The sequence below is a fragment of the Strix uralensis genome, chromosome 23, assembly GCF_047716275.1.
Source record: "Strix uralensis isolate ZFMK-TIS-50842 chromosome 23, bStrUra1, whole genome shotgun sequence".
Taxonomy (NCBI): domain Eukaryota; kingdom Metazoa; phylum Chordata; class Aves; order Strigiformes; family Strigidae; genus Strix; species Strix uralensis.
Genome location: NC_133994.1, coordinates 238,277 through 262,523, shown reverse-complemented (window position 1 = coordinate 262,523; position 24,247 = coordinate 238,277). Strand labels below are relative to the sequence as shown.

Sequence of the window (24,247 nt, the reverse complement as noted above, 5' to 3'; positions counted from 1 at the left end):
GGGGGCGCGGCGCCTCACGGCAACCGGGGTTGGCGCGTCCCTCCCGGGCCGCCGCAGGTAGGGCCGGGGTCGCCGGGAGAGGCGCGGGGCGGGGGGCGGCGGCCGCCCGGGAGCCGCCGGGGTCTCTGCCCGGCACTGCCTGGCCCTGAGGAGAGGGGCGCGTGCCGGCGGGCGGCGCGGGAGAGGGCGAACCGGTCCCGGGGGCGGCTGGGTTCCCCCGCGGCCCCTTGAGGCGGTGTTTGCTTTCCCCGCAGACCGGCGAGGCCCGGCTCCCGCGCCGGAGGTCGAGGGTCCGGGCGCGCCGCGGTGGCCGATGCCCCCGCGCTGTGGCCCTCTGCGGAGCGGCGATGGACGTGGGCGAAGGCCGAGGCGGCAGCGCGGAGCAGGGCGCGGGCTGGTCACCGGCGGCCGGGGCCGAGCGAGAGGCGGCGGCGTTCGGCCCTGCAGACCCGGGGAGACAGGAGGGGGAGCGTCGGGGGGCTGCGGGCTCCCGCTGCACGATGTGGACGGGAACCCGCTCCAGCGGGAAACGGTTCGACGGGCCGAACTCCCCCAGAAGTGGCTTCTGCAGCCGGGAGTCCAGAGGCTGCTCGGCTGGAAGTTTCGTGAGGCAAAGCGGAGCTGACAGGTAACTCCGAACAGCGCCTCGCGCCGCCCGTCCCGTGGCGTGGGTCGATGTGCTTAACTCGAGCAGAGCGCGGGTCAGGCCCGAGGGGCACCCGCGGACTCGGGTTCATCCCGGGGCTCGATTGCTTCAGCGCGCCGGGGAGGCTTCCCGGAGCCGCGGCCCGTCACGTCCAGAGCGCTCCCGCACCCGCGTCAGGCTGCCGCGGCGCGGTCCCTCCTGAGCCGATTCCCTGAAGCTCACACGGGCTGATCCAGACACGTCATTGACTCTTCTGGGGCTTCTCTACAGACTTAAGCTAAAGTCTGCATTTAGCAGTTGTAAAGCAGAAATTACTTAAATAATATTTTTCCTGAAAGTTCAGAAATTCAATGAGGTGCAAATTTATTTTAATTAAAGCCATTTGAGAGCTATAATTTGTGCAGTGTTGAACTGACACGTAAAGTTAACATGCAATACTTGAACTTACTTAGTGATTTATATAGAAAGAATATGATGCTAATAAAAGTGCCAGATGGACAAAAGTTATCTAAAATAACAGCGTTCATATCTCACCTGTAGGATTAGAGTCAGTCTGCATTTTGAGGATACTGACTGCTTATTTTTCAGTCAGTGCAATAAGCAAAAGTAAGAAGATGGGGATTTTGCTTGTTAATTCTGCTTAGTTTTGTTGATTTTGCTTAATTTTGTTGATTTTGCTTAGGCCATCGACTCTGTTAAAAGTCTAATGAAGACTCAGGAATCACGTGAGGAATGAAATCTTTGCATCGGGTGTATTTTGAGGACCTCACGTTTCCCTGAAGTGCTTATAATCAATCAGATGCAGACTTCAAGGCTAGAAAGACTTATATACATAAAGAATCAGCATCTATTCATGATTTTAATACTGGAAAGATTTAGAAGATCCAGAGTAAACATCAGCTTATTTTTAGTTGCTAAGCATCTTAGCAGGCAGATTGGTTATGATGTGACTTTGCCATCCGTGATGTGTTGGAGTTGGAAAGGAGGAAGGTAGAGGAGAAAAGATTAAGCAGCAAAGAAGTGAGAGAGATACAGCAGGAAATACAGTGAATGAGCATTAGGACATTTCCAGATATTCTGTGACTCTGCAGCCAAGCCCATAAAATGTTAATTTAGTGAATGGTTTTAATTAATTGACAGAAAAGAAGCTCCCGTACCAGAAGTCTGCGGTAAAGTTTCGCCTCTGTTTTACAGTGAGCAGCTGAACGGGAGCCAGTCTCACAGAGATCTGATGAGGATGATCCAAGAAATGAAAAGGTGTTTGCCTGAAGAGAAAAAGAGTTCCAGCAAGCCCAGCACCATCAGTGCTCTCAACTATGCCTTGCAGTGTGTCCAACAGGTCCAAGGTATGTGTGGAAAAAATCTGGAAGTGTAGAAGCTGTTACAGCCCCTTGGTTTGAAGAGACACAAATGAAATCATTCCAGTTACTCTGCAGACAGTTGACTTTCTGAAGCACTGGGGGTTTTCTTTATTTAAATATTCATGTTATCTTTTCTACTGAAATGCCCACCTGCTGCTTCTCTTTTCTTCAGAGTCCTGTGGCTAATAGGTGCCTACTAATAACTTCCTGTGTATATTGAAAAAACAGCATTCTTATCCCACTTGGAAAAGTTATTGGCTAGTCTGCGTTTTCCAGCAGAACTGAGTAGCTAAAGTTGTTCTTTTGCCATCAAGTTCTCTCCTTTCTACTTCCTCATGCTTGTTTTCTGTAACGTAGAGCAGTCATTCCAATAGTATAATCATTATTCCTTTTTCCTTTGTCACTACACAGACCTTCCTCATCTCATCTTGGACTTCACCAAAAAGATGACAAAAGTACAAGGGCTGTAAGAAATACTTTCAAAATAGTCTCCTTACTGACTTCCTTGTGTTTGTTTTGCTTCTCCTCTTTTTTCAATTAGCAAACAATGACTTTTTCCAGGCTCTGAATGACCGAAGAGTGTTTCAGCCAGATGTGATGACATACAGCATAGAAGAGTTGGTGGCAGTTGCATCTGAACACACTCCAAAAAACACTGTAAGGAATTCAGGCACACTCAAGGAGTTCATCACTTACCATTTCACTCCCTATTTAGTCTCCTTAGATCATTTTGTGGAAATAGAATGTGTAAAATTGAAAAGCTTTCAAGTTTTAGCCAGTCAGGCCTTTGTGTTTTCAAAGGTAGATCAAGACTGCTTCTAATCTGTGCTGACTCAGAGTACCCAACATCAGTAAGTGAAGAAATACCTTTTTTCTTTTTTTTTTTTCCCCAGAAGCAACAAATATCAATTTGAGAATCTTATTTGAGAATTCATTTACCACATCGTAATCTCTTGAAACAGACCTAGCAGAATGTTTTCAAAGCTGATCAAGTCCATAGTTGTGAGGGACTTTGTTTCTATTTGTACTCCTGGATTTATTTTTTTCTTGATTTGCAGTATGTGTCATACTTTCTGGCTCTGCTTCAAAGAAAAGAGTGTTTCTTGAGATTCAGTATTGTTAGATGCCACATCACAAATATCGCAAATGCTTTCTACTTGATTCTCAGAATATTTTTGCATGTGGAGTTGTGGTGAATACTCTGAAATGTGGGGAGAAGTGTGTGAAATGATAACCAGTCATTCTGAACAATGGCAAGCATCACTGTGATCTGTTTCAGTTTTGATATTGCAGTTTTATTCGCATTTGTAAATCATGAGTAAGCTACTGTAGCATTGGAGATTGTAGCAGCTCACGCACAACGTCATTGGATGGTAACTTAAGAACATGTTTTTGAACTTCTGTCTTAGGTAGCGGTGTGTGGTGGTTTGGGGTTGGTTGGTTTTGGGATTGGTTTTGTTTTGATTTTTTTATCCTTACAGTATTGTTGCCTGTGTTGGGGGGAGGATTGCCTTTAACAGTGTTTGTTTTCCAGGACACGTTTGTGGCTGTGTTTTCCCTGCTTTCGGGACACATAGTGCATATTTCTGAGCAGGCAGCATCCATTCTAAACTGTAAGAAGAAAGTGTTGGACTCCTCCCGATTTGTAGAGCTGCTTGTCCCTCAAGATGTGAGTGTGTTCTACACACACACGGACCAGTCCCACCTGCCGCTCTGGAACGTGGAAAGTCAAACAGGTGGGACTTGGCAGTGCTCCAAAATGCTTTATATGTCTTTCTGTCTTTGCAGACGGGGTTAGAAGAGTTATTCTTTGTAAATGCTTGTGCTGGGGATATACATCATCAGCACTTGTTCCCCTTCCACTTTGAAAACTCAAGTGCAGCTAGTGTAGGGTGAGAAAAAAGCAGATACCTTGTTGTTGTGTGTACCCTCTTACTCATTCCAAATACTGCTGCTTTTTAAAATAAAATAAAGGTCTAATTGTGAGTTAAAAGTTGTTTAATCTACATCTTGTGATTGCTTAGGTGCTTTGTCTTTATGGTCTGCTTGCAGCCTGCTGTGAACGTTGCTCACTGAACCTGTGTTTTAAGCTGACTTGCTATTTAGTACTGGATGTGCCTAGATGGTGACTTTTGAGTTCTATGTTATTTGTGAGCAATTCAAATGTAGCTCACCTGTCAAGACCCTGTCTTTTGCCCGCCTGGCTGTGAGGCTGTTCTGGCATCAGAGCTGGGAAGTCCAAAATCCTCACTACCAAAGGCTGTGAGACATCGGAGGCTGCTAAGGTGCCAGGGATTCTACAGCTTGGAATCCAATCATGTGCCTACCCAGCCGAGCAGTGACACCCCTGTGCGGTTGTTACTCTCTTGCTATGAACTGTTACTGAGTTTTCCTCTCCCTCCCAAGTAACTCTTGGCTGTGTATAGTTTTTGGCACATTGCTCATGAAGCCAGGAATTTTCACCTTTCCTTTCCATAGTGATGCACTGAGGAAAGGAGGGTTTTTAAGATCATACATGTTTCCTCTGAATTTAGTTCCAGGTCAGCCATTTCTCCAAGAGTGAGTGGGCTGGAGAAGAGAGGTAGCATTTGAGGTGGGAGCAGACTGTTGAACAGCTAATTCAGTAGCTAATAAAGAGCAGGTTCTTGCTTTCGGTCTTGCTCAGAAGGTCTGGAGAATGCAGAGTTTAAAATAGTTCTGATAGGTGTGACCTTTTTAAGGGTATTAACTGATACTTTTGATGTGTGTTTTTCTTATTAGCTTCTCTGTATGAATATGCCCAGGTGAAATCCTTTTTCTGCAGGATCAGGCAAGTACATTATTACAGTTTTATGTCTGTGAAGGCTGGGCAGAGGGTGCAGTACTGGGCGGGAACCATGTTCTGTTGTTACAACTGACCAGTGTGAGTTTGTGGAACTCCATTACAGTATTGGCTTATTGTGTTCAATGTTGGCATCTAGCAGGACATTTTTAATATCTTTCCCATAGTGATGCTTAAACTTGCCTGGGGATAGAAGGTAAACTGCTCATACATGTTTCTTTTGGACCTATCGGTTTCCTTCAGTACTGCTGCGCAGGAGAAGAATGATCTCGTGAAAAACTGCTGCTCCCCCTTTTATAGTTCAAGCATGGAGACAAGGGGTGTTTTGCTTAAGATTGCTCGAGTCTGTGACAGAGGCAGTAACAGAAACTCAGTCACCCGAGTCCCAGTGTGAGACCTGAATCATGAGATTCCACCTGCTGTCACTGTGGAGGCAGTTTGCTGCTTTATGCATGGCTAATCCGAGTGCTGAAAGAAGAAAAAAAAGTTGAGATTGGCCTGTAATCTTCAGTGCAGTTCTGTTCCAGACTCGGATGGTCTCTTGATTTCAGTAAGAACCATTCGTTTGGTTCTGAGCAGATATAATACTTGTTCCATCTTTCAATCAATCATTGATTCATTCATTGGCATTTCAAAAGCCCAAGCTCTAAAGTCACCTTTGTCTCTTGAATTGTGTAAGGGCCCTTGGAATAAATATAGCAGGCCAGATACCAATTTTAAGTTGGGGGAACTCTTTGTAGGATACATAAACATTTTGCAATAGTTTTTCTTCCTATTTTCATACATTTCTCCTTCCTTTATATATCAGATCCTTTTGTTTATGTGGGCTTCATGCATAAAAATATTTTTTTCACAGGCACAAACTAGGCTTAAGTATGAAAATGGGTTTTTGTGGGTTAAACTTCTATATCCAGTTTCCATTTATATCCTTTTTTTTCCAAAAGGGGGAGTTGTCAGTAGCAGTTTTTATGACACTAACTTCTCTCTAGAAACATTTTACAAAAGTAAGTGTGAAATAAGAAAGTAACTTTCAGTGTAAGTGATAACATCCAAAAACTTATCTCAGTTCTTTCTGTCAGAGCTGGGTAAGATACTGCAGTTCTAAGAGGTGAAAAAGCATTTGCAATAGACACGGGCAGTGGCTAATGCAGTTGTTAACAAGGCCCCGGTTAAGATCTCGTCTAGAATGTTGTGCGCTGCCACTGCTCACGCATGTTCTAGGAAGACAAATTCTCATGGGAGGAGGACAATCAAAGCACAACTGTTTGTGAACCGAGGCTGCAGGAGTCTCATTTACGTAGGTCAGTGAAACAAAACTTGAGAGAGACAGTTTTAATTTTTTCCTATAAGTGGTACAGAATAGACAATAAACAGAAAAAGAACTGTTGAACTTGAAGGAGAGCGTAAGACCGGATGAGTGGTTCTCGTGAATACGTTTGGACTGAGAATTAGAAGGTGGTCTTTAACCATTAGAGTAATGGCATTTCTAGAACAGCCTCCGAATGCAAGTATTGCAGGCAAAACACTTACTTGGTTTTAAGGGGAGCCAGATCAATATTGCTGAAAGTGTTGGCCTTGGATCGCAAGGGAGTGTGCGTAGGACTGTGTGAGATTGCGATTATCTGGGTCTGTGCACTCAGCATAACCTCTCTGTGCAGGGCTCTCGGCCGTGGCATAAAGTATCTGAGTCTCAAAACCAGTGCGTTAATTGATTTTACTTCTCCTCAGGGGTGGTAAAGATCAAGAACAAGAAACGCGTTGTTATCCCTTCCGAATCACCCCGTACTTGGTCCATGTGTGTACTTCTGTCCATGTGGATGCAGAATGCTGCTGCTTAGCTTTGGCTGAGAAAATTCACTCTGGATATGAAGGCAAGTCAGGAGATTTCAGTGAAAAAACAAGCCAATAGGAAAATGCAGTATCTGAAAGTCTGCTTCCTTTGTTTGGAACTTGTGCTTGGGTGGCCTCACCCCTGTAACTTCCAGTCTGTGTGTGTGCGTGCATGCGAATCCATAGCATCTGTGCTTCTTTGCAAGGCCATGAAGCATTTGACCTCACTATTCTTATTTTTGAGAGAAGTCTGTAGCACCTAAAAATTTGTAGTGTTTCTATGAGTTACTGGTCAGAAAGCAGTGAACAATTAAAAAGTTCAGGAGCCAATAACTCTCCGTCATGAGCAGAAGTAGCAGTTTGCTTTTCTGTCTTAGTGCATATTTGGTTTCAGTAAATATTTCTTTTTCTATTAGCTCCTCGAATTCCTATGGATAAAAGAATCTTCACCACCACTCACACCCCTGGATGTGTTTTTCTTGACATAGATGACAGGTGAGATTTGAATCTAAGACCTGCAAGGTGTGTATGGAAAGGTAGCAAAAAATCTTTTGGTGATGGAGATGGAGACCCCAGTAAAGTAGTTGAACTGTGCAGTTCGCAATAGTTAATTAAACAAAGTAGTTTTGTGTTAGTCTGCTCACGGAAAAACATCGAGAACTCCACGGACGTAATCTCCTTTGTTGACTTATCACGTGAATTGAACGGAACTGCAGTCGGTTTTCGTTATCCAGGGCAATGGGCACCTGTGGTAACACAGACAGAGGAAATCCCACCTAGTGCAAAGCTGAGGATCATGGTGTGGAGATACAGTGGCACTGAGCTGGCTCAAATAAATTTGGCCAGACTAAAGCTGTCTCCTGCAAAGCCACAAGACTGTTTTACAACACGCTCTGCAGCATCCATTTCAGATTTCTTACTGACATTTTGCCTGTGACCTGTTTCTTCAAGATCCCTTGTTTTTTTCCCTTTGCATATAGACAAGCACAAAACTGCCTGCAAATGTGAAGATCTGTTAGATCTCCAGGCACAGAAATGCTTGTCATTGGTATTTACGTGTCTGCATTGCACTGGAGTATTATTAGATGGGCTGGAAAATGTTCTGTAGCCTTAGTTCGTGCCATTGTAGATTGTGCGTGGGGACTTCACTGACAGGCGAAGGGTTAAGCATGTAAATACTCAAAACTATATTATAATCAGTGATAATGTGTTTGGGTTTCAGAGCAGTGCCTTTGCTGGGTTACTTACCTCAAGATTTAATTGGAACATCCATGCTGATGTATTTGCACCCAGAAGATCGTCCTTTGATGATTGCTGTTCACCGGAAAAGTAAGAACGGTTGCTTTAAGAGGAATTGCTGCTGGTTTTAACATTCTTTCATTATCATATTGCTTGACATGTGACTGATCTACAGTCTAGACAAAAATTAATTAATTAATTAAAGCAACCAGTCTGAGATCAGAGCAAATTAAAACCCAGAAGACCCCAGTTGTTAGTGTTTGTGCTTGCACTGCTGTGTCATAATGTAAACCAAACCTTGTTTCTTGATTTTTTTTTTTTTTTTTTTTTTTTTCCAGTCCTGAAATTTGCTGGACAACCCCCTTTTGAACATTTACCTATTAGATTTTGTACTCAAAATGGGGATTATGTCATACTGGATACCAGCTGGTCCAGTTTTGTGAATCCTTGGAGCAGGAAGGTAGTGTTCATCATTGGCCGACACAAAGTCCGCACGTAAGTCAGTTGTAGAATTGATCCGTTGAAGAGCTTTTCACTGAATACTCTCAGTTCTGAACTAGAGATGTAATATTGCTCCTGTAGTTTGTGACAACTACCTAGCATCTGTCTTGCAGCCCATTCCTTCAGGACAGTATTAGTTTTGTTTACTAAGTATGAAAATAAGTAAATTTCTTTGAAGTAAAAGTCAAAGCCAACTTTTTTTAGCATATGTTTTTGCACATGGTTGATGTCCAAGTATGGTGACAGTGGACATATCTAAATCAAAATACCAGTTTTAGACAAGCTAAGTAAAAGCTAAAAAGCAATGTAAAAAGTAGATCACTTTAACAAATAATTAGTTGATGTTGATTCATGACTGGCTTTCAAAAAAAACCCATTGATTGACAGACATGTAGCCAAAATCACCTTCTGGCTTGTTTTCTTCTGGATCACTCACTTGATACAGAATCTAAGTATTTAACCAAGGTAACCTCTTTTAAAAATGCAGTTAGTACCGAATGTGTAAGTTAGTTTTTCAGATGTTTCTCCTTAGTTTCCAAGAGATCTGGAAATATGACTGTCTGCCTTCCTCTTACCTGGTTTCTTTTCTAGGAAATGGCTTTTTGGGACGGCCTTTTGACTTTTCAAAGTGATCTTTTATTCACGGTTTTAGGGGGTGTGACTTTGTCTTCTCCCTGAAGGAGGCAGGCGTGTAGATGCTTGTCAGCCTTAACTCATGTCACTGCTGGTGTACTGACTTCCCTGGGGCTTCACGCAGCACTGCTCCCGTGGCACCGCCCGCTACCCTAGCAGAGCTGCTAGTGGAACAGGGCATCCTTTTGTGCTGATTCAGTGAAGCAGTCAAAATAAAATAATGCTAATAAAAAGAATCTGTTTGAACTCTGTTTATAGCTTCCTTTTCTTCATCAAATTAAAATTAATAGTGAAATTCTGTTGGCTCTCTCCAGAAGCCCTCTGAATGAAGATGTCTTTGCTGCAAGAAGTAAAGAAACGAGCAGTGTTGAGAAAGAGATAAGAGAATTGCAAGGACAAATTTACAAGCTGCTTCTGCAGGTAAAGAAGATGGAAGAATTTCAAAACACTGGCTGGCCTTCTTGAATGAGAGGCTAAAGAAACTCGGGTCTGTTTAGAAGACTACTTTGGGCATGACCTTTTAAAAGGTCTTAAAGTTCTAAATGGAGACAGGCTTGTGTGACAGCATTAATAAGATGGCTCTGGGTAGCTCACCTGATTAGAAAAAAATATTTTGACATATTTGCCAAGTCTTTATGTTGAAAGATAAATCTGCATCCTGAAACACCTTTAAGCAAGTGGTAGAGCCCAGAGCAATACTGACTTTTCACTTTATTTTCTTCATTTACTTGAATTTCTATGTTGCAAAGAATGTTGTTCCCTTCTTTTTATTCTCTAAGAGGATGATTTTTTTTTTAATTACTCTTTTTTTTTTTTTCCCCTCATACAGCCAGTTCACAGCAATGTTTCCAGTGGTTATGGAAGCCTTGGAAGCAATGGCTCTTACGAGCACTATATCAGCATAGCATCTTCAAGTGACTCCAATGGGAATTGTGCAGAGGAAGTACAGGAACCAGTAAGTCTGTAAATGGCACTGTCTGCAGTAAAAATGTGGTTTTAAAAATGAAAACTTTTACTGTGTACATATGCACTACTCATCATGGATTTTACTGAAGTGGGAAGGTACAGTTACATCCAAGCTAGATTTACTTAAATTGGTCAAATATAGAATGCTGGCTTTTGGGTTTTGCTCTTAATTTTGCTGACTAAAATGAGCATGTAATTACTACAGTGGTTCACTAAAGTAAATTGAATACTTGCTTAAGATCAGCCTTCTCAAAGAACCAGTGGACTCAGAGAGAAAAAAGTGGAAGAACTGTGCAACCAGAAGGAGGATTAATGCATGTGGAGGGGTTTCACTTTGCTTGGGATTTTCTGTTTTGCTTTAAAAAGGGCACTAGAGGTGCAGCGTAGACTGCTATAGAAGAGTGGGAACAGTGCTGTCCTAAAATAAGCGTTACACTTACCTAATTTGCTTGTGAGGCTCCTGGGTAAGTCATCAGCTTATTCCCACTCTCAAGGCTTGCATCAGTATTAAAACATTCCAATGCTGAGGCTGTTTGAGCGTTATCATGGTTAATTTAATTAAATTAACTATGATAATTAGATTCATTAAACTTACAAATACCGATAGATACCAGGCTTAGGCTGACAGTCTACTCCCTTTCAGTTTGGAGAATACAAGAACCCAAGCCCATCTTAACGGTCTCCTATGGCCTCTTTTCATTAATTTTATTCTGACTTCACATTTTCACGTATCTCAAGATGACATTGCAACAAGTTTGTGCAGATGTCAACCGAATAAAGAATCTGGGACAGCAGCTGTATATTGCATCAAGGAGCAAGCCACAGAATGGGCATGAACAAGCTGTGGGCTCAGAAATTCTGGGAGGTAAGTTAGCGTTAATGATCATTAAGGTAACGCGAGCTCCTGTAGATCCACAGCCATGAGGCTGGCAGCTGGTGTTCTGACGCTGAAGAGCTTAAGGTAGCACTTTAGCGTGGCTTAAATGTGGGAAGTGCTTTGTTTTGTTTTGTTAAAAAAAAAATCAACCAAAACCCAATCAAAACCCAACCAAACCAAAAAAACTAAAGCCCACCCCTAAAAAGCCCTCAGCAGATACAATAACTTTTTAACTGTTCCTTGAAATATGGAGAAACTTATCTGTCTCTTTGTAGGTTAATAGACTTTTTATTTTAACATTTTCTAGTGAGAACACAGACTTGCTTGTAGCAAGTATAAGTACTATGGAAGCTTCCCTTAGCTACTTTATGTAGACTCAGAAACAATCTGCAGGTTGGAAAACGCTGCCCCACTTCCCACTAAAGTAGTGGTTTAGTTATTGATAGTATAACTTAATATTATGCTAACGCACATTATTTGCAGTTAGTACCCAGCACAAATAGATAGAGAAAACTGGATGCTTCCTCAAATATCATAGGAATCTGTATTAAAACATTTTGCACTGTGATACTCTCTGCGAAAGTTATAATTAACTCCTAGTCTTGTTGATGAGAGGACCACACTGTGAATGTTGATGCTGCTCTGACCAGTGTATCTATGCTATAAAAACTTGTAAATGGCTGTTAAATAACAGGTTGGCTTCTGTGATCTGTAAGTTGAGAGAAGAGTAGTGTTAATTGCAGCTTTGTTTACAATTTAAATACAATATTTTTTTTCTATGCTGTTTTCATTGTGTTTACTAGTTGTTCTGAGTCAATGTTTAAGGTGTTGTGTGGGTTTTTTTTTCTTTTTAGGCATTCTTTTCCCTTCTCCCTGCCCTGCCTCAGAGCATGTGAATTGGGATGAAAATGCAGAATAACTTAGTAATGGGAGCTGTGCTGTCATAGGCCATATATCCCTGTATAATATATATGTATCCCAGTGCATATATGTGTGTCTTGGTGGGGGTAATGGTTAGATACCTTTGAGTGAAGTCTTTGAGGATTTCTTCTTTTCTAGGGAAGAGGCCCACTGCTTCCTGTTTTCTTCAGACATTGAGAAGCAACAGCACAGAAGAACCAAGCAATGCATTTTATGATGATTCAAAGAAGACTCCGCATGTTCCTTCCTATCAGCAGATCAATTGTGTTGATAGTATCATCAGGTAATAAACTATGAAGTGATTTTTAGTGGTACAAGTTTAAGATTAATTGGTGGAATGCAAATATCCAAGCAGTTTGCATTGGTCTAAACTGTCTGGGTTTTGAGTTGTGAGATAAATTTGGGATTGTTTGTAAAGTTTTCTGCCTCTCTGGGCAATTCATCCCAACGCTCAGCTAATCTGAATTACACAATAATGAAGAATTTAGGGCCCAAGATTCTGTTTGCAACTATTGACGTTTGTCTACTGCTAGTTCCACCATTGGTGCAATAGGGGTTTAAGAGAATTTCCATGGGCGTAATATGTCAATGTCTTCTCAATATACATTTCAAGAACATCTGTATAAAACAGAAAGTTGATAAAATTTATAAAACGTTGGTATTTTTTAACCAGTGGATAACATAATCTTTTTTCTTTTTTTTTTTTCTTTTTTCCTTTTTTTTAAAGAGTAATTGATAGATTTTATTTAAAATACTCCTTGGAAAGCAGATATGTGTCCAGAGCTTCCTGCAGTGAATTTAAAATACTAGTTAACAACTCCTGGATCTCCAGTTTGGATCATTGAAGTGTTTGTCTCTCCAAGTGGAGAAAAAACACAACGTAGGGAGAGCTTCCTGTGATATGCTTTTATTTCAGATATTTAGAGAGCTGCAGTATTCCAGCATTGAAAAGGAAATGTAAATCTTCTGCAAATACATCATCGTCATCTTCAGAAGATGACAAGCAAGTCCAGCAAAGTCAGCAGGAAGTTGAGGCGTTGGAAGGTAACACAACGTTCACTGACAGTCGTAGTCGAATCGCAGCAACTGATTTATTCTTCATATGCCACTGTGCTATGTTCCAGGGCTTATGTTAACTTCTTAAATTGCTGTCACTCTAACAGCACAGATAGTTTGGTTATGTGGTAAATATTTTCTTACATTGCCTAGATCTCACAGTTAAGCATAAGGTACAGTATTAAGTCTCTGAATGTAGAATGCATCCAAAGAACTATTGTTTGTTGTTGTTAAATGAACCTTCTCTTGCTCACTCATTTTGTGCTATATTTAGTAAGTGCTGACATCACACTGGCATGTGAATGTTACATTTATCTGTATATAAGACTTATTTAATAGTCTGCATAGGTACTGCTTGTTTCTGAACCAGTCAGGCTTGATGAATTGGGAGCATAGTGCTTGGAACGAAATCCCACATAGAAACTTTGTCATTTACCAATAGATACCGCTGTGGTTTCAGCAGTTAATTCCCACACTCCAGTATCTGCTGATCGGGAAGAGACGCTGCCAGCCCGGACCACTGCAGGCGTGGTGGGAGCTCCCCTGGCAGAGCTGGCCCTGTCCAGCAAGGCTCCGAGCGTGGTGTCTGTCACCAGCCAGTGCAGTTACAGCAGCACTATAGTGCATGTCCCACACCCTGAATCAGGTACCGTTCTCACGCGCAAAACACTGACTTGACTCGCTGATTTTTAAATTTACACAATGTTTCCAGACTGAACTACACCATGAGAACGTTTTGTCCGTTTGAGATACGTTCTCATGAATATGAACTCTGGAATATAATTAAGAACTGTGAAGAAAACTTGAGCCTGGAAATTTTTACAGTATTTTAATGAAACCTAGTTTTAAGAGAATGCACTGTTTCCTTTCCCTTTTAACTTCATCATATGTATATCTCAAACACAACAATGTGCTTTTTTTGGCCATTGAGGATTAAAATAAAAATGACTAATGGGCCAGTGTTACTTCATTTTAATGCAGAAAGAAGCATAAAAACAAGTATTTAACTGCTATTGTACTAAGAAAATAAGAAAGAAGCACCTCTGTAACTTCAAAGTGAATTTGAACTTTTACAGACCATGAAAAGTAATTTGCTCAGTTGATGTTAATGTAACTATATTTGAGTGTAAAGGGTGTTTTCTCCCCCCACCTCTGCAGCCTGTATCTGCTCAGTAGCTCAGACAAGGTTGTTTTCTGTGTGACCCTCTGGGTGTTGTGGGAGTTGACACCAGAAGGCCAGAGCAAAGAGTGAGTGATGTATTTTCTTCCCTCTTCAAAGAAGTGACTACAATGGAGGATACTACCGCTGGAAGTGAACAAATTGAGCTGCCTCCTGTGAATACTCAGTGTCTCACTGTGGTGCCTGAGGACTTAAAGCCAGTTGGGCTAACAAAAGAGACGTTGTCAGCCCACACTCAAAAGGAGGAGCAGAACTATGTTGACAAGTTTCGTCAGAGGATCTTGCTCTCTCCATTTAGGACTTACCTTCAACAGGGGAGCAGAAGTAACAATGGACATTCCTGTGGCCAAGGTAGGCAGCAGCTTTGAGAAATAAAGACTTATTAGATGACCTGCAAAGACCAACCTAGCAGTGGATTCAGGTTCTCATTTGTGTGATTTAACAAATATCTTACTATGGCTACAAACAGAATAGTCCCTTTGAAATGCCATGGCTTGACAACAGCATTGCCCACACAGTGGTCTGTCCCGTCTTGGATGTTGCGCTCTCAGACTTTTCACAAAGCAGATAATTATTGCAATAAACCCTGCAAATCCCAAGTAGTTTATTGCCTCCCTTTGAGGGAATGTAAAAGCTCTGACTGGGATAAGCCAAAATGATCGATAAGAAAATTGATGACATGAAGGAGAATATTCTAGATATGTCAGCAAATCCATCACTGTAGTGTATGAAAGAATTATCCAGAGAAAAGCCAGCTCTTTGAATAAGCCACACTCAATTATCTGGATGTTTTTCTGTTTTCTCTCCTTTTTTTTTTTTCCCCTCAGTCTGTCATTTCAGTGACTGTGTGTTTTTCTTCCTCCTTAGGAGATTCCCCTTCAAAGCAGATGAGCCCAGCTAGCTGTAAAAAAGGCAAACGTGGAAAATTCAAGCGTCAGAAGCCTCAGAGACAGTCCTCAGATAGCCACTCTTCTAGTAAAAATAGAAATAGTCTTCCATGCGAGAAGAGAAAAATGCAGAAACAGTCATTCTCTCCCTCAGAAGTGTCCTATCTGAGCTCCTCCAGTATGAACGTCCTTCCCCCTGTGGGATTTCCTGTCCATTCGGATCCACTATCAAGTTTTCCAGCCTCTTCTGTAGGAGAGGAGCTTGCCCTTCACTCATTAAAACCTGAGTCCATGTCATCGTCGCAACTGTGCTGTGAAGCACAGTCCTGCCCAGCACTTTATCCCCCAAACATAGGCACGTTTATGGCTGTATTTTTTCAGAGTTTCCCCATGTATGCTCAGATGCCTCAGTATGTCTTTCTTCCTAGCCCCCAGTATGTTTATGCCCCCTCTTCGTACCCATGCACGACGCTACCTCCAGTTCCAGCCCCTGCCCCTGCTCCATCACCAGTAGCACCGCACACTGTGGGTCAGCCCTTTCCAGCCTCTGCAGCCGCATCCGTGGACCAGCGAGAGGGCCAGCATGGCCCAGCCCTGCTGCCGAGTAGCTCGCGGAGCAGCTCCCCACTTCAGCTGAATTTGCTTCAGGAAGAGCTGCCAAAACCAATGGAGCTTTCCATTAGTACTGATGTTAAAGCACGTGCAGAAGCTGAACATGTAAGTAACATGAATTTTTAATGTAGAGGAGGAACTCTGACTTTCACGGTGTGCAGTCACCCAGACCAGTGATGCTGATGGGTGTTTCAGGGTCACCAGAGTTTGTTAGCTGCTTTTTCTGGTGGCTGTGCTATGTAGACTGCAGGGCACAAATAGCACAAGAGGTGGAAAAAGCTGTTTATGCATGCGCCCGTGGGAACTTGTAACCATACAGTGTTGGCACCCAGCAAATGTCAGAAATGTGAGATCGGGTCTAGGCTGCCACAAGCCACTTTTGTTCAGCATTTTGGCAGCAGCCTTTTCAATTAAATTGTTGGCCAGAATTTTGTGTTTGGGGCTTTTATGCATGTGGAACTTGGTTAGTGCTGCACAATTCACATCCTTTTTCACCCAGTCCCACAGTCTCTGGAGAATCAAAACAAAGGGAAGATATGCTTCTAATTACTGCCTCTGTCTCCCAGGGATGCAGCTAATGAATGAAGAACAGGGATCCGTGTGGGTCGGTTTCCATACATGGGCATAGAAAGACCTCTCCCAACTTCCGTGGTAAACTCAGAGGCAGGAATCTGAGCTCTGCAGGCAAGGAAAAAAATGTTGGCTCCTGAATCCAGATTGGGCTGGGAAGGCTGGATCAGCTGAAACTGCAGGGTAGGGTCATGGAAGGGGAGTTGGTGTGTCTGAGCGGCCGAGGCAGTGAGCTCCACACACTGAATCAGGGAAGAGTCGCTCGTTGTCCCTGTAGTGCCCATGGCTGGACGTGTGTGACTGCTTCATGCATCTAACAGGACGTGAAGGGAACTGACTCCTCTCTTGCCAGCAGAAAGTATTAACTTACTGCAATGGTGCAATATCTTGATACAGTGGGGAAGGATCTACAGCAGAAACTAGTAAATGAGTCCAGGTGCTTGTTGATGTCACCCATGAAGAGCGTTACCGTGAGTTCTAGACCGCCGTTCATCTTCAGAGCTAGAAACTCCAAACCTATTGAATTGAGAACTTAGTCAATATGTGACAAATTCAGTAAATGCATGAACTTCCTTTTTCAATTGTAAGTGTAACTTCCATGGATGTGTTTGTTTTGATTTTTGTCTCCAGGACAATGATCCAGAAGATAGTGGTAACAGTGCTAACCATTGTGCTTCTAGTGAATTTGCCGACCGCTCGCTGTACAAGGACTCCCGGTCAGGTACAGGCTCAGCAGCACCAGGCAGTGGATCAGCTTTATCTGGGTCTTTAGGCTCTGGCTCCAGTGAGACTTCTGATTGCGGCACAGGTAGGGAAGTTCAAGACCTGGAGGTTTGGTGCTTGGTGCTAGATGGCTTGCTAACGTGTTGGTAGTTCATAACAAGATACCCTAACGGGCATAGGAAATCCCAGGAAGAGGATCTGTATAGTCTTTACTTCTCACCAGCTTTTGGTGTTTGAAGCCAAGTTTGTTTCAGTCACTGTAATTGGAAATGGGAATCTAAGAAGCTATTCCTTTAATCCGTAAGTTACTCTTTTATTTTGCTCATTATCACTTTTCTCCGCATTAGGTACTGGCTTGCATCTTATTTGGGTAAAGGTAAATCTGCCTAGAGCAGGGCCTCTTGAAACAGAAGCAAAGAATTTGAGCCAAATAATTGTGAGAAGAGTGAACAGAGCTTTGGAGCTCTTGAGTAACTTAATATAATGAACTTTATCTTTGAATTCTCAATAGGGAGTAGTCACTTGCTAGAGCAGTCACCTTGGAGAGCTGTGTTTGTATTGCAGAACTAGCTTGCAAGAATACACTGGTGTTCTCTTTTTGCTGAACGACTAGGATTTTCTCAGGCATCTGCATTCATTTTTTCTTTTATGGTAATTCTCAGCAGGTAGTGGGAAAAGCAGCAAGTATTTTGCCAGTAATGATTCTTCTGAAGCTTCCAAAGAAGAGAAGAATCAGGAAGCAGAAGAAAAAGGGACAGCTCATAAATCCAAACATGAGTCAGCCTGGGTGATGATGGATCACACATCTGAGCAAGTTCTAATGACTTACCAAATGCCAAACAGGTTGGAAAACATCAACAATTTCTGACATGTAGTTTGGAATTGTGCATAGAACTGTAGAATTAAAAACGAGACTGTGGAAATAGTGCACGTACCAGTGAAACTCCAAGGAGGTGTATTAGTTTAGTGTTTGTGCATTTTAGGCCCTGGTTATTTCCTTTTGTCTTTTTTTTTCCTCACTATTTCCCCCATCAGTTAAAATATGGTAACATGTAACCTTTTTGCTGAAGTGTTAAAGGGATTGGTTATTGTCCTGTACTTTGAATGCATAAAGGGGTAAAAATACTCCTGTGTTATTTGCAAGTTGCTTGTAATTAGCAAATATGTAATTTGTAGTGAGATTCCACATTTAAAACAAAACAAACACAAAACAATAAAACAAAAAACCCTACACTGAACACCCAAAAAACCTCAACAAAAACAACAACAAAACCCCTGACAGTTAGACCACTACTGAAAGCAGCCTTACAAGGCAAATAAGGTGTAACTGAGCGTAATTACTCTCCAGTGGCTGGTGCTGTCTAGACTTCAGCCGTAGATACTGGTGACGAGGCTCTCCAGCGTGGCTGTAATCAGCACCTGCCTGGCTTCATTCAGTACAGCTCTGTTCACAGGTGTCTTGTTACCTGCAGAATTAAAGAGGAGGTTTTAAAGGAGGATCTGGAGAAGCTGGCACTCATGCGAAAGCAGCAGCCTTGGTTTACGGATGGGCAGAAGAAGGAGCTGGCAGAGGTGCACGCATGGATCCGGACCCAGACCGTCCCGCTGCAAATCGGTACCCAAGTAAGGAGCTGTGAAAGGCATCAGCAGCTTGTTCACCCCTTGGCTGGCCGGGGCCGTGCCGTGTCTAACCGGCACCATCCTACGGTGCTGAGGGCACTGCTGGTTGCTGCTTGTAGATACAAGAAGGAAATGAGCTCGAGTGCACTAGCAGATGACAAATGCCAAAATACAGGTCCTTCCGTTGTATTTTTTTGCAACGTATGCAAATTCTTTGTAGGAGCCACCTGTAGCAAAGTTCCTTCAGTCACACTGTTGGATGAATGGGAATAGTGTCATGCTTGCACATAGGGTCCATGCCTAGTGATGTTTTTTCTGTTGGTAGTGGGTCTTTTGCTCTATTTCTCCTGAAGTTGATTGTTGCTATGATGGAAGAGCGTGTAACACTGGGATGTTAGTGAAGATTAGAGCAAGTGTGTTCAGCAAGCTGAAAAATGCTCATAATCAGAGAAGGTTCAGACATACAGTGAAAAAAACAAAGATAGTTTGTTTTTTGTAGGTGGATTCATTTCTTAAGAATTTTGGTATCATGCCTGACTATTTTATCTGGTATAACTCTTGGGTACTCTGATAAACTACTTCTGATTTCTGTTAGTATGTGTTAGTATGCTGAGTTCAAAGTTCAAAGTGCTCCCAGGTGCTATGGAAAAGAAAAGAGCAAGCCAGAACTAGTCCCACAAAGATCTAGAGCTCCAAGGCCGAGCTGTACAGAAAATTTCAAGGCAGAGTGGGCTACATTCACGTACTCGTGCAGCAGAAAAATCTTACGTCTGTTATAGCACTGCGTGCTCTGTGTGCTAGGATTTTCAGAATGTGGCATTCTGAGCTGCGGTACTTATTCTTAGAGCAGGAAAATTGAGAAATCTATGTTGCCCCTGAAATAAGACCAGAAAATTAGTCTTTGTTTTCCTAATACCTTGATAAAAATCTTGTGTGTCCTGTTGTGGTTAGGACAATGTGTTTGATTCGGATAGCAAAATGGCACCCAGTGGTCTTGCAGAAAATTCTGTTGAATGTTTGCATCATCTCAAATGTTACGATATGTATTGGTATGCAAACATAAATATTTACTATCTGAGGTGCTAAAACTGCTCCTAACCTGTAGGTCATGTTTCCAGTAGAGATTGTCATTTTGCGAATGCAGCCAGGCTTCTGACAGTAGAAAGAAAGGCATGATTTCTATTTTAATATTTTATTTTAATATCATACTACTTCTCAAGAACAAGAAAATATCTGGTCTGTCAATACTCTTGGGCATTTCAGCCTTTTTTGTTGGTTGGTATTGTCGCTGTTCAGTCTGCAGCCCAAATCCTTAATGAGCAGTTTGCTTATAAAGCTGAAAGATAAAGCCTTCACATTCAAGGAAGTCACATGCCTTTTTATCTCAAAGCTAAAGCTGTATGTTCCACTAACCAAAGAATTCATTTCTGAGACAAGATAAGTTGGAAGTGCAAGTACCTGCTTCTGAAAATAAGATATCTGTATAATCTCTGCTTTTAGAGAAATTTCAGCCCATGGGTGAGAGGTTTCAAGAGATTGCAATAGATCATGCTATCGGGATTTGACTCTCTGAAATATAAAAAAGAGAAATTACTATGTTCTTGTTCCTTTTTAAAGGGCTGTGTTACATGTGACATCAGGGAAGCAAGTTGTGAGGCTGCAATGGCTGATGACGATATGGAAAAGAAGGGAAAATCGCCTCTGTTCCTGCAACGCTGAAGACATCGGCACATGTGTCAGTAAAACTGCTTGGTGTAATTCCCATTCTCTCTTTCTCTGGCTTTGCTACATACTAGTGGTGAATCTGTCTGTCTCTTCCCAACATGAGCAGTTGCACATGTGAGATTAAACCCTCCTCCATTAGCCCTCCACTCCTGGCATGACTTTGAAGACAATTTTTCGCTGGGAGGCTCTTTCCCTTCCTGACTTCACAGACTTGACGCAGAATGGGTTATGTTTCTAACTTTTGATTGCTCAATGATGAGCAAAATACAAAGGTTTTTTGGATTTGGGTTTTGTTTGTTTGTTTGTTTGAACTTGGAGAGTCTGAAAAGATGCCGTGGTTGAGAACCTACAGTGATGGACCGAACAGATCTGAGCGTGTTTACTCTCCAAGTAAGGTGGTTGAAGCCAACGTTGAAACCAAGCTACAACAGAGTGCTCTTCATTTTTTTTTGTTCAATATTTAAAGGTCTAAACTGAAGATCCTAATACTCTGAGGCTCTGAAATCACTGTAGCTGGTTTGAGAATCCAAAAGGCTTTTTAATGAGCAGCTGAAAACTGGACAAATTATTCTACATCAAAATGCCTTTCACCAGCTTGTGCCCATCAAAAAAATAAACTGAAGTGAAAAGAAGCAAAGCTATTCCTGATGCTTTTCATAAGTGTTTTGGAACCAAATTGGTTTATAGCTTTTGCTTTTACAGCTGTGTTTCTCAAGACAGGTGGTTAAAATTAATTGAGGGTAACTGGTTTGCTAATCCACTGGAGATTAAATTAAAAATAGCAATCAAAAACATAGATGTAACAATTCAGGAGTTATTTCCTTATACAGGATCTGCTTTTTAATAAAAGACCTGAAAAACCTTCTTTATCAAGGCACTGTAGCCTAGTTATCAATTCAGGTAGCTACATGCAATCTTTTATCTGATATAGCTAGCGCTCTGGCGGGTGCGTTTGTGTCTTTGTTCAGTGTTGTGTTAGAGTAGTTAAAGTTGAATCCAGACATGGCAAATAGGAAATTTTAAGCCGTTTCCGTGTGTTGTTTTTGTTGTGGTGATGCCAAAAACAAAAAGATTGTTTCATTATGCTTCATTTCTTCTGCTTTCTTGAAAAGTCACATGTTGTGGAGCCGAACTTGAACATCAAACCACATACTCATTATTTCTTATCACTGTTGACTTCCTGTATAAGTTTTAACCGCTTTCTTTATAAAGGAGTCTCTGTCATGTTGAAATCCATGGATGAAAAGTGAGTTTGTGCATAGTGTGAGTTTGTTGTTCAGAAAGTGGTAACTACTTTCTCTTTCAGTATGTAAAAGGACTTGTTCTCGTGTTAATACTCCTAGCTTAAAACAGAATGTCTCCAAGTGCTCTTCAAACAGGACACGCTTCACTAAAACCTAGCAGATTTTGTCTGATTTCCCTTTAGTTTATCAAAAGCTGGATGGAAGCAGATTTTTCCTTGTGTTATTAATCACCTTAGCCTTCTCCACAGAGTTTTAGAATGTAACACGTTATTCACCCTTTTATTCTGTGTAACTCTTCTGCTGAGTGAAAGATTTTTACTCTTCAGTTTCATTTACTAGTAAGCTTCAAGTTGTTAAGTTAAAAATACTGTGATCTGCAGATCACTGAAGAAAAACTGTATTTATCTAAAGATTTTTGTTACTTTTTAAAATAAATTCAGTGACAATCTTTGTCATTACAGCTTTTTTCAAGGAAAGATATTTTTACAGAATTTTAAGTTTTCAGGGCTAATTTGACTCAGGCAGTGTTCTTTTTTTTTTTTTTTTTATATAGTATGCTTGCCTCCTCTGTTTATACCTATTGCTTTTATTTATTCTTAAGCTGCATTTCTTTATTTGTCTTTCAGTTTTTTCTTGTGTTGCAAATCAGCAGAGGTCCACACATCCTCAGTACTTTTTGTGTTCGAACTTGAAACACTTCTTAAAATAAAAGACTTTGATAGGTGTTTACATACAGCAAGTTATGTACTCAAGTAGGAAAATGTGGGCAATATCTTATACCTTTCCTAGTCTTTTTCTAGCACTTACAATTATGGTACTCTGCTTTATAACCACACTGCCTAAAATATTTGCTCTAAAACATGTAATAAGATGCTTTGTGTATAGGTTCTTTTCTTAATTGGGAAGCTTCTTAAATAACTTAAATGTCAAATTAGGCTGATGCAGTAGAATCCATTCTAGTTAGCTGTGCTTAAATTAAAATGACTGCTTTAATGTATTTTGAGACTTAGAGAACTAGATTAATTTGAATACTCCAGGTAAGGACGGCTGTCTCCTTCAAAATAGTTTGAAAGTGCAAGCCAGAAGGAAAGTTTAAATAATCAACTCTCTTGATGTATGTTATTTCCACTGGTGATTTCCTGAGCTTGAAAATGAGGTGGTTTGCCATGTTTTAGCAGACATACATGTCATCCATTTTCTAAAACTTAGTTTAGAATGGTAATACGTACCTAACGCTTGAATAATGCCTTTCATCCGTAGGTCTGGAAACATGTCAGAAAGGTGACTATCATTATCCCAGTTGTATAAAAAGAGGCAGAGACACAAAGGACTTGCACAGATGCATACCCCCAGTTCATAGCAGATCCAGGAGTATAAGTTGGGGATCTTCACTCACTGTATCCTGTGCTGTCTTTGCTGCAAGTGGTCAAGATTCTGACGTAGAAACTTGATCTAGGTAAATGTGTTTCTTGTTCGGAGATGTTAACCCTTCTTGTACCACCTACTACTATGAATTTGTGCCCAGTGGGATCATAAGGCAACAGAAATCCTAGACAGTTTTTGTAGTGTTGTGAACACCGTACCCTCTGACCATATGTAATTGAAGGTACATGTGCCTAGGAGTTTGAATTCAAAGTTTATAATCCTGGCTAAATCTTAGGTGCAAGAGTCCTTGTGTGGGGCTACACTAGTCCTGGGTTATGGAAAAAATTATGGTATGGGGGAATGAAGAGGTGGATCAGTGCTCTGTGTGACGGTGAAGCTAAATTATTTGCCCAAAAACGCAAACAGCCTTGGCTGTAAGACCAAGTTTAGGACAAAAAACAGTTTCCCAAGCTACGCTTTACCCCACTAGAACCACAACATCTTGCAATCAAATGCCTTATCAAGCCTTTTGGGAAGGACCTAGATTCTGTAAGTTTTCAGGAACTGGTAGTTTTTACTTCAGCGTACATTAATTTTCAGTCTTTGTAGTTTGCTGGAGTCGTTGGAGTGAGATCCAGTTGTGATCTGAAAGACCAATGGAGTAAATATTGCAGCCAGATTTGCACGTGCTGTTTTGTTTATGTGACTTTGTTTTGCCTGGCATAATTAAAATGTAGCAGACAGTTTAGAGCTGCTTGGAAGGTCACTTTTTTGGTGATCAAAGGGAAAACAAGCAAGTACAGTAGTGATGCAGTTACTACCCCCTGTGGGGGCGTCAGCAGTTTGGAAACCCATGGTGGATTTCGCTGGCAATTTTTGTTGTTGTATTCATAAATATAGAATTATGTTTTTAAAAATGAGTTAATGTGCAGATATTTTCATGGCATTGCTATGAACAGGAGGGACCCTTGTGGATTTTTACAGTGTGCGATAAATATTCGCTGAATGAGTAATGTATTGGTAAGTTTATCTTCCAGCTGAATTGACTTTTAAATCACAACCGAATTAATTTTTACATCAGTTGATAAGGATATTATATTGAAATGATATTCAGCTGTGCTTGAATTTACAGTTGTGATTTTAACTGTATACTTTAAAGGAGCTTCTGTTTTTATAAATAAAACTGAAAAATATGCTGCAAAGAACTGTTTCGAGTGTGTGTTTGCTTTTGTGGTTGGTAATTTCTAGAAAATAGACTTTTAACATATTCATTAGATTTTTCTGATTGTACATAGGTGTTGAGGTTGTGGGCGCAGTGAAAATGGTCATGTAGTGGCCATTCATCCTGTTTTGTGGTGGGTTTTTCCTCGCTCTACATTGCCCACTGCAGGGGGTGTGACTTCCTTTCTAATTGCATCTCACAAGGAAGGGCATGTACCTTTTGGATGTGAAGGACTATATTTGGATGTG

General features: G+C 41.4%; 1 protein-coding gene across 9 annotated transcripts; it reads left to right on the top strand.

The window, feature by feature from the left end:
- PER3 (period circadian regulator 3) lies at positions 1-23,982 on the top strand. Of its 9 annotated transcripts, none has more exons than XM_074892646.1 (22): positions 1-57; positions 255-628; positions 1,841-1,992; positions 2,549-2,664; positions 3,542-3,743; positions 4,768-4,816; positions 6,557-6,699; positions 7,075-7,153; positions 7,881-7,987; positions 8,236-8,392; positions 9,346-9,451; positions 9,861-9,986; positions 10,736-10,862; positions 11,934-12,078; positions 12,712-12,839; positions 13,294-13,497; positions 14,131-14,382; positions 14,899-15,635; positions 16,731-16,908; positions 17,486-17,666; positions 18,296-18,446; positions 20,061-23,982. In XM_074892646.1, the coding sequence occupies exons 2-22, from the start codon at positions 348-350 to the stop codon at positions 20,160-20,162; spliced, it is 3,723 nt and encodes a 1,240-aa protein (XP_074748747.1). In that variant the 5' UTR covers positions 1-57; positions 255-347; the 3' UTR covers positions 20,163-23,982. The 9 variants fall into 9 exon arrangements, with proteins under 9 accessions (XP_074748747.1, XP_074748754.1, XP_074748748.1 ...); XM_074892647.1 differs by having other exon boundaries at positions 9-628; positions 20,061-20,178; positions 22,673-23,982; XM_074892649.1 differs by having other exon boundaries at positions 9-628; positions 14,134-14,382.
- The last annotated feature ends 265 nt before the right edge of the window (positions 23,983-24,247 follow it).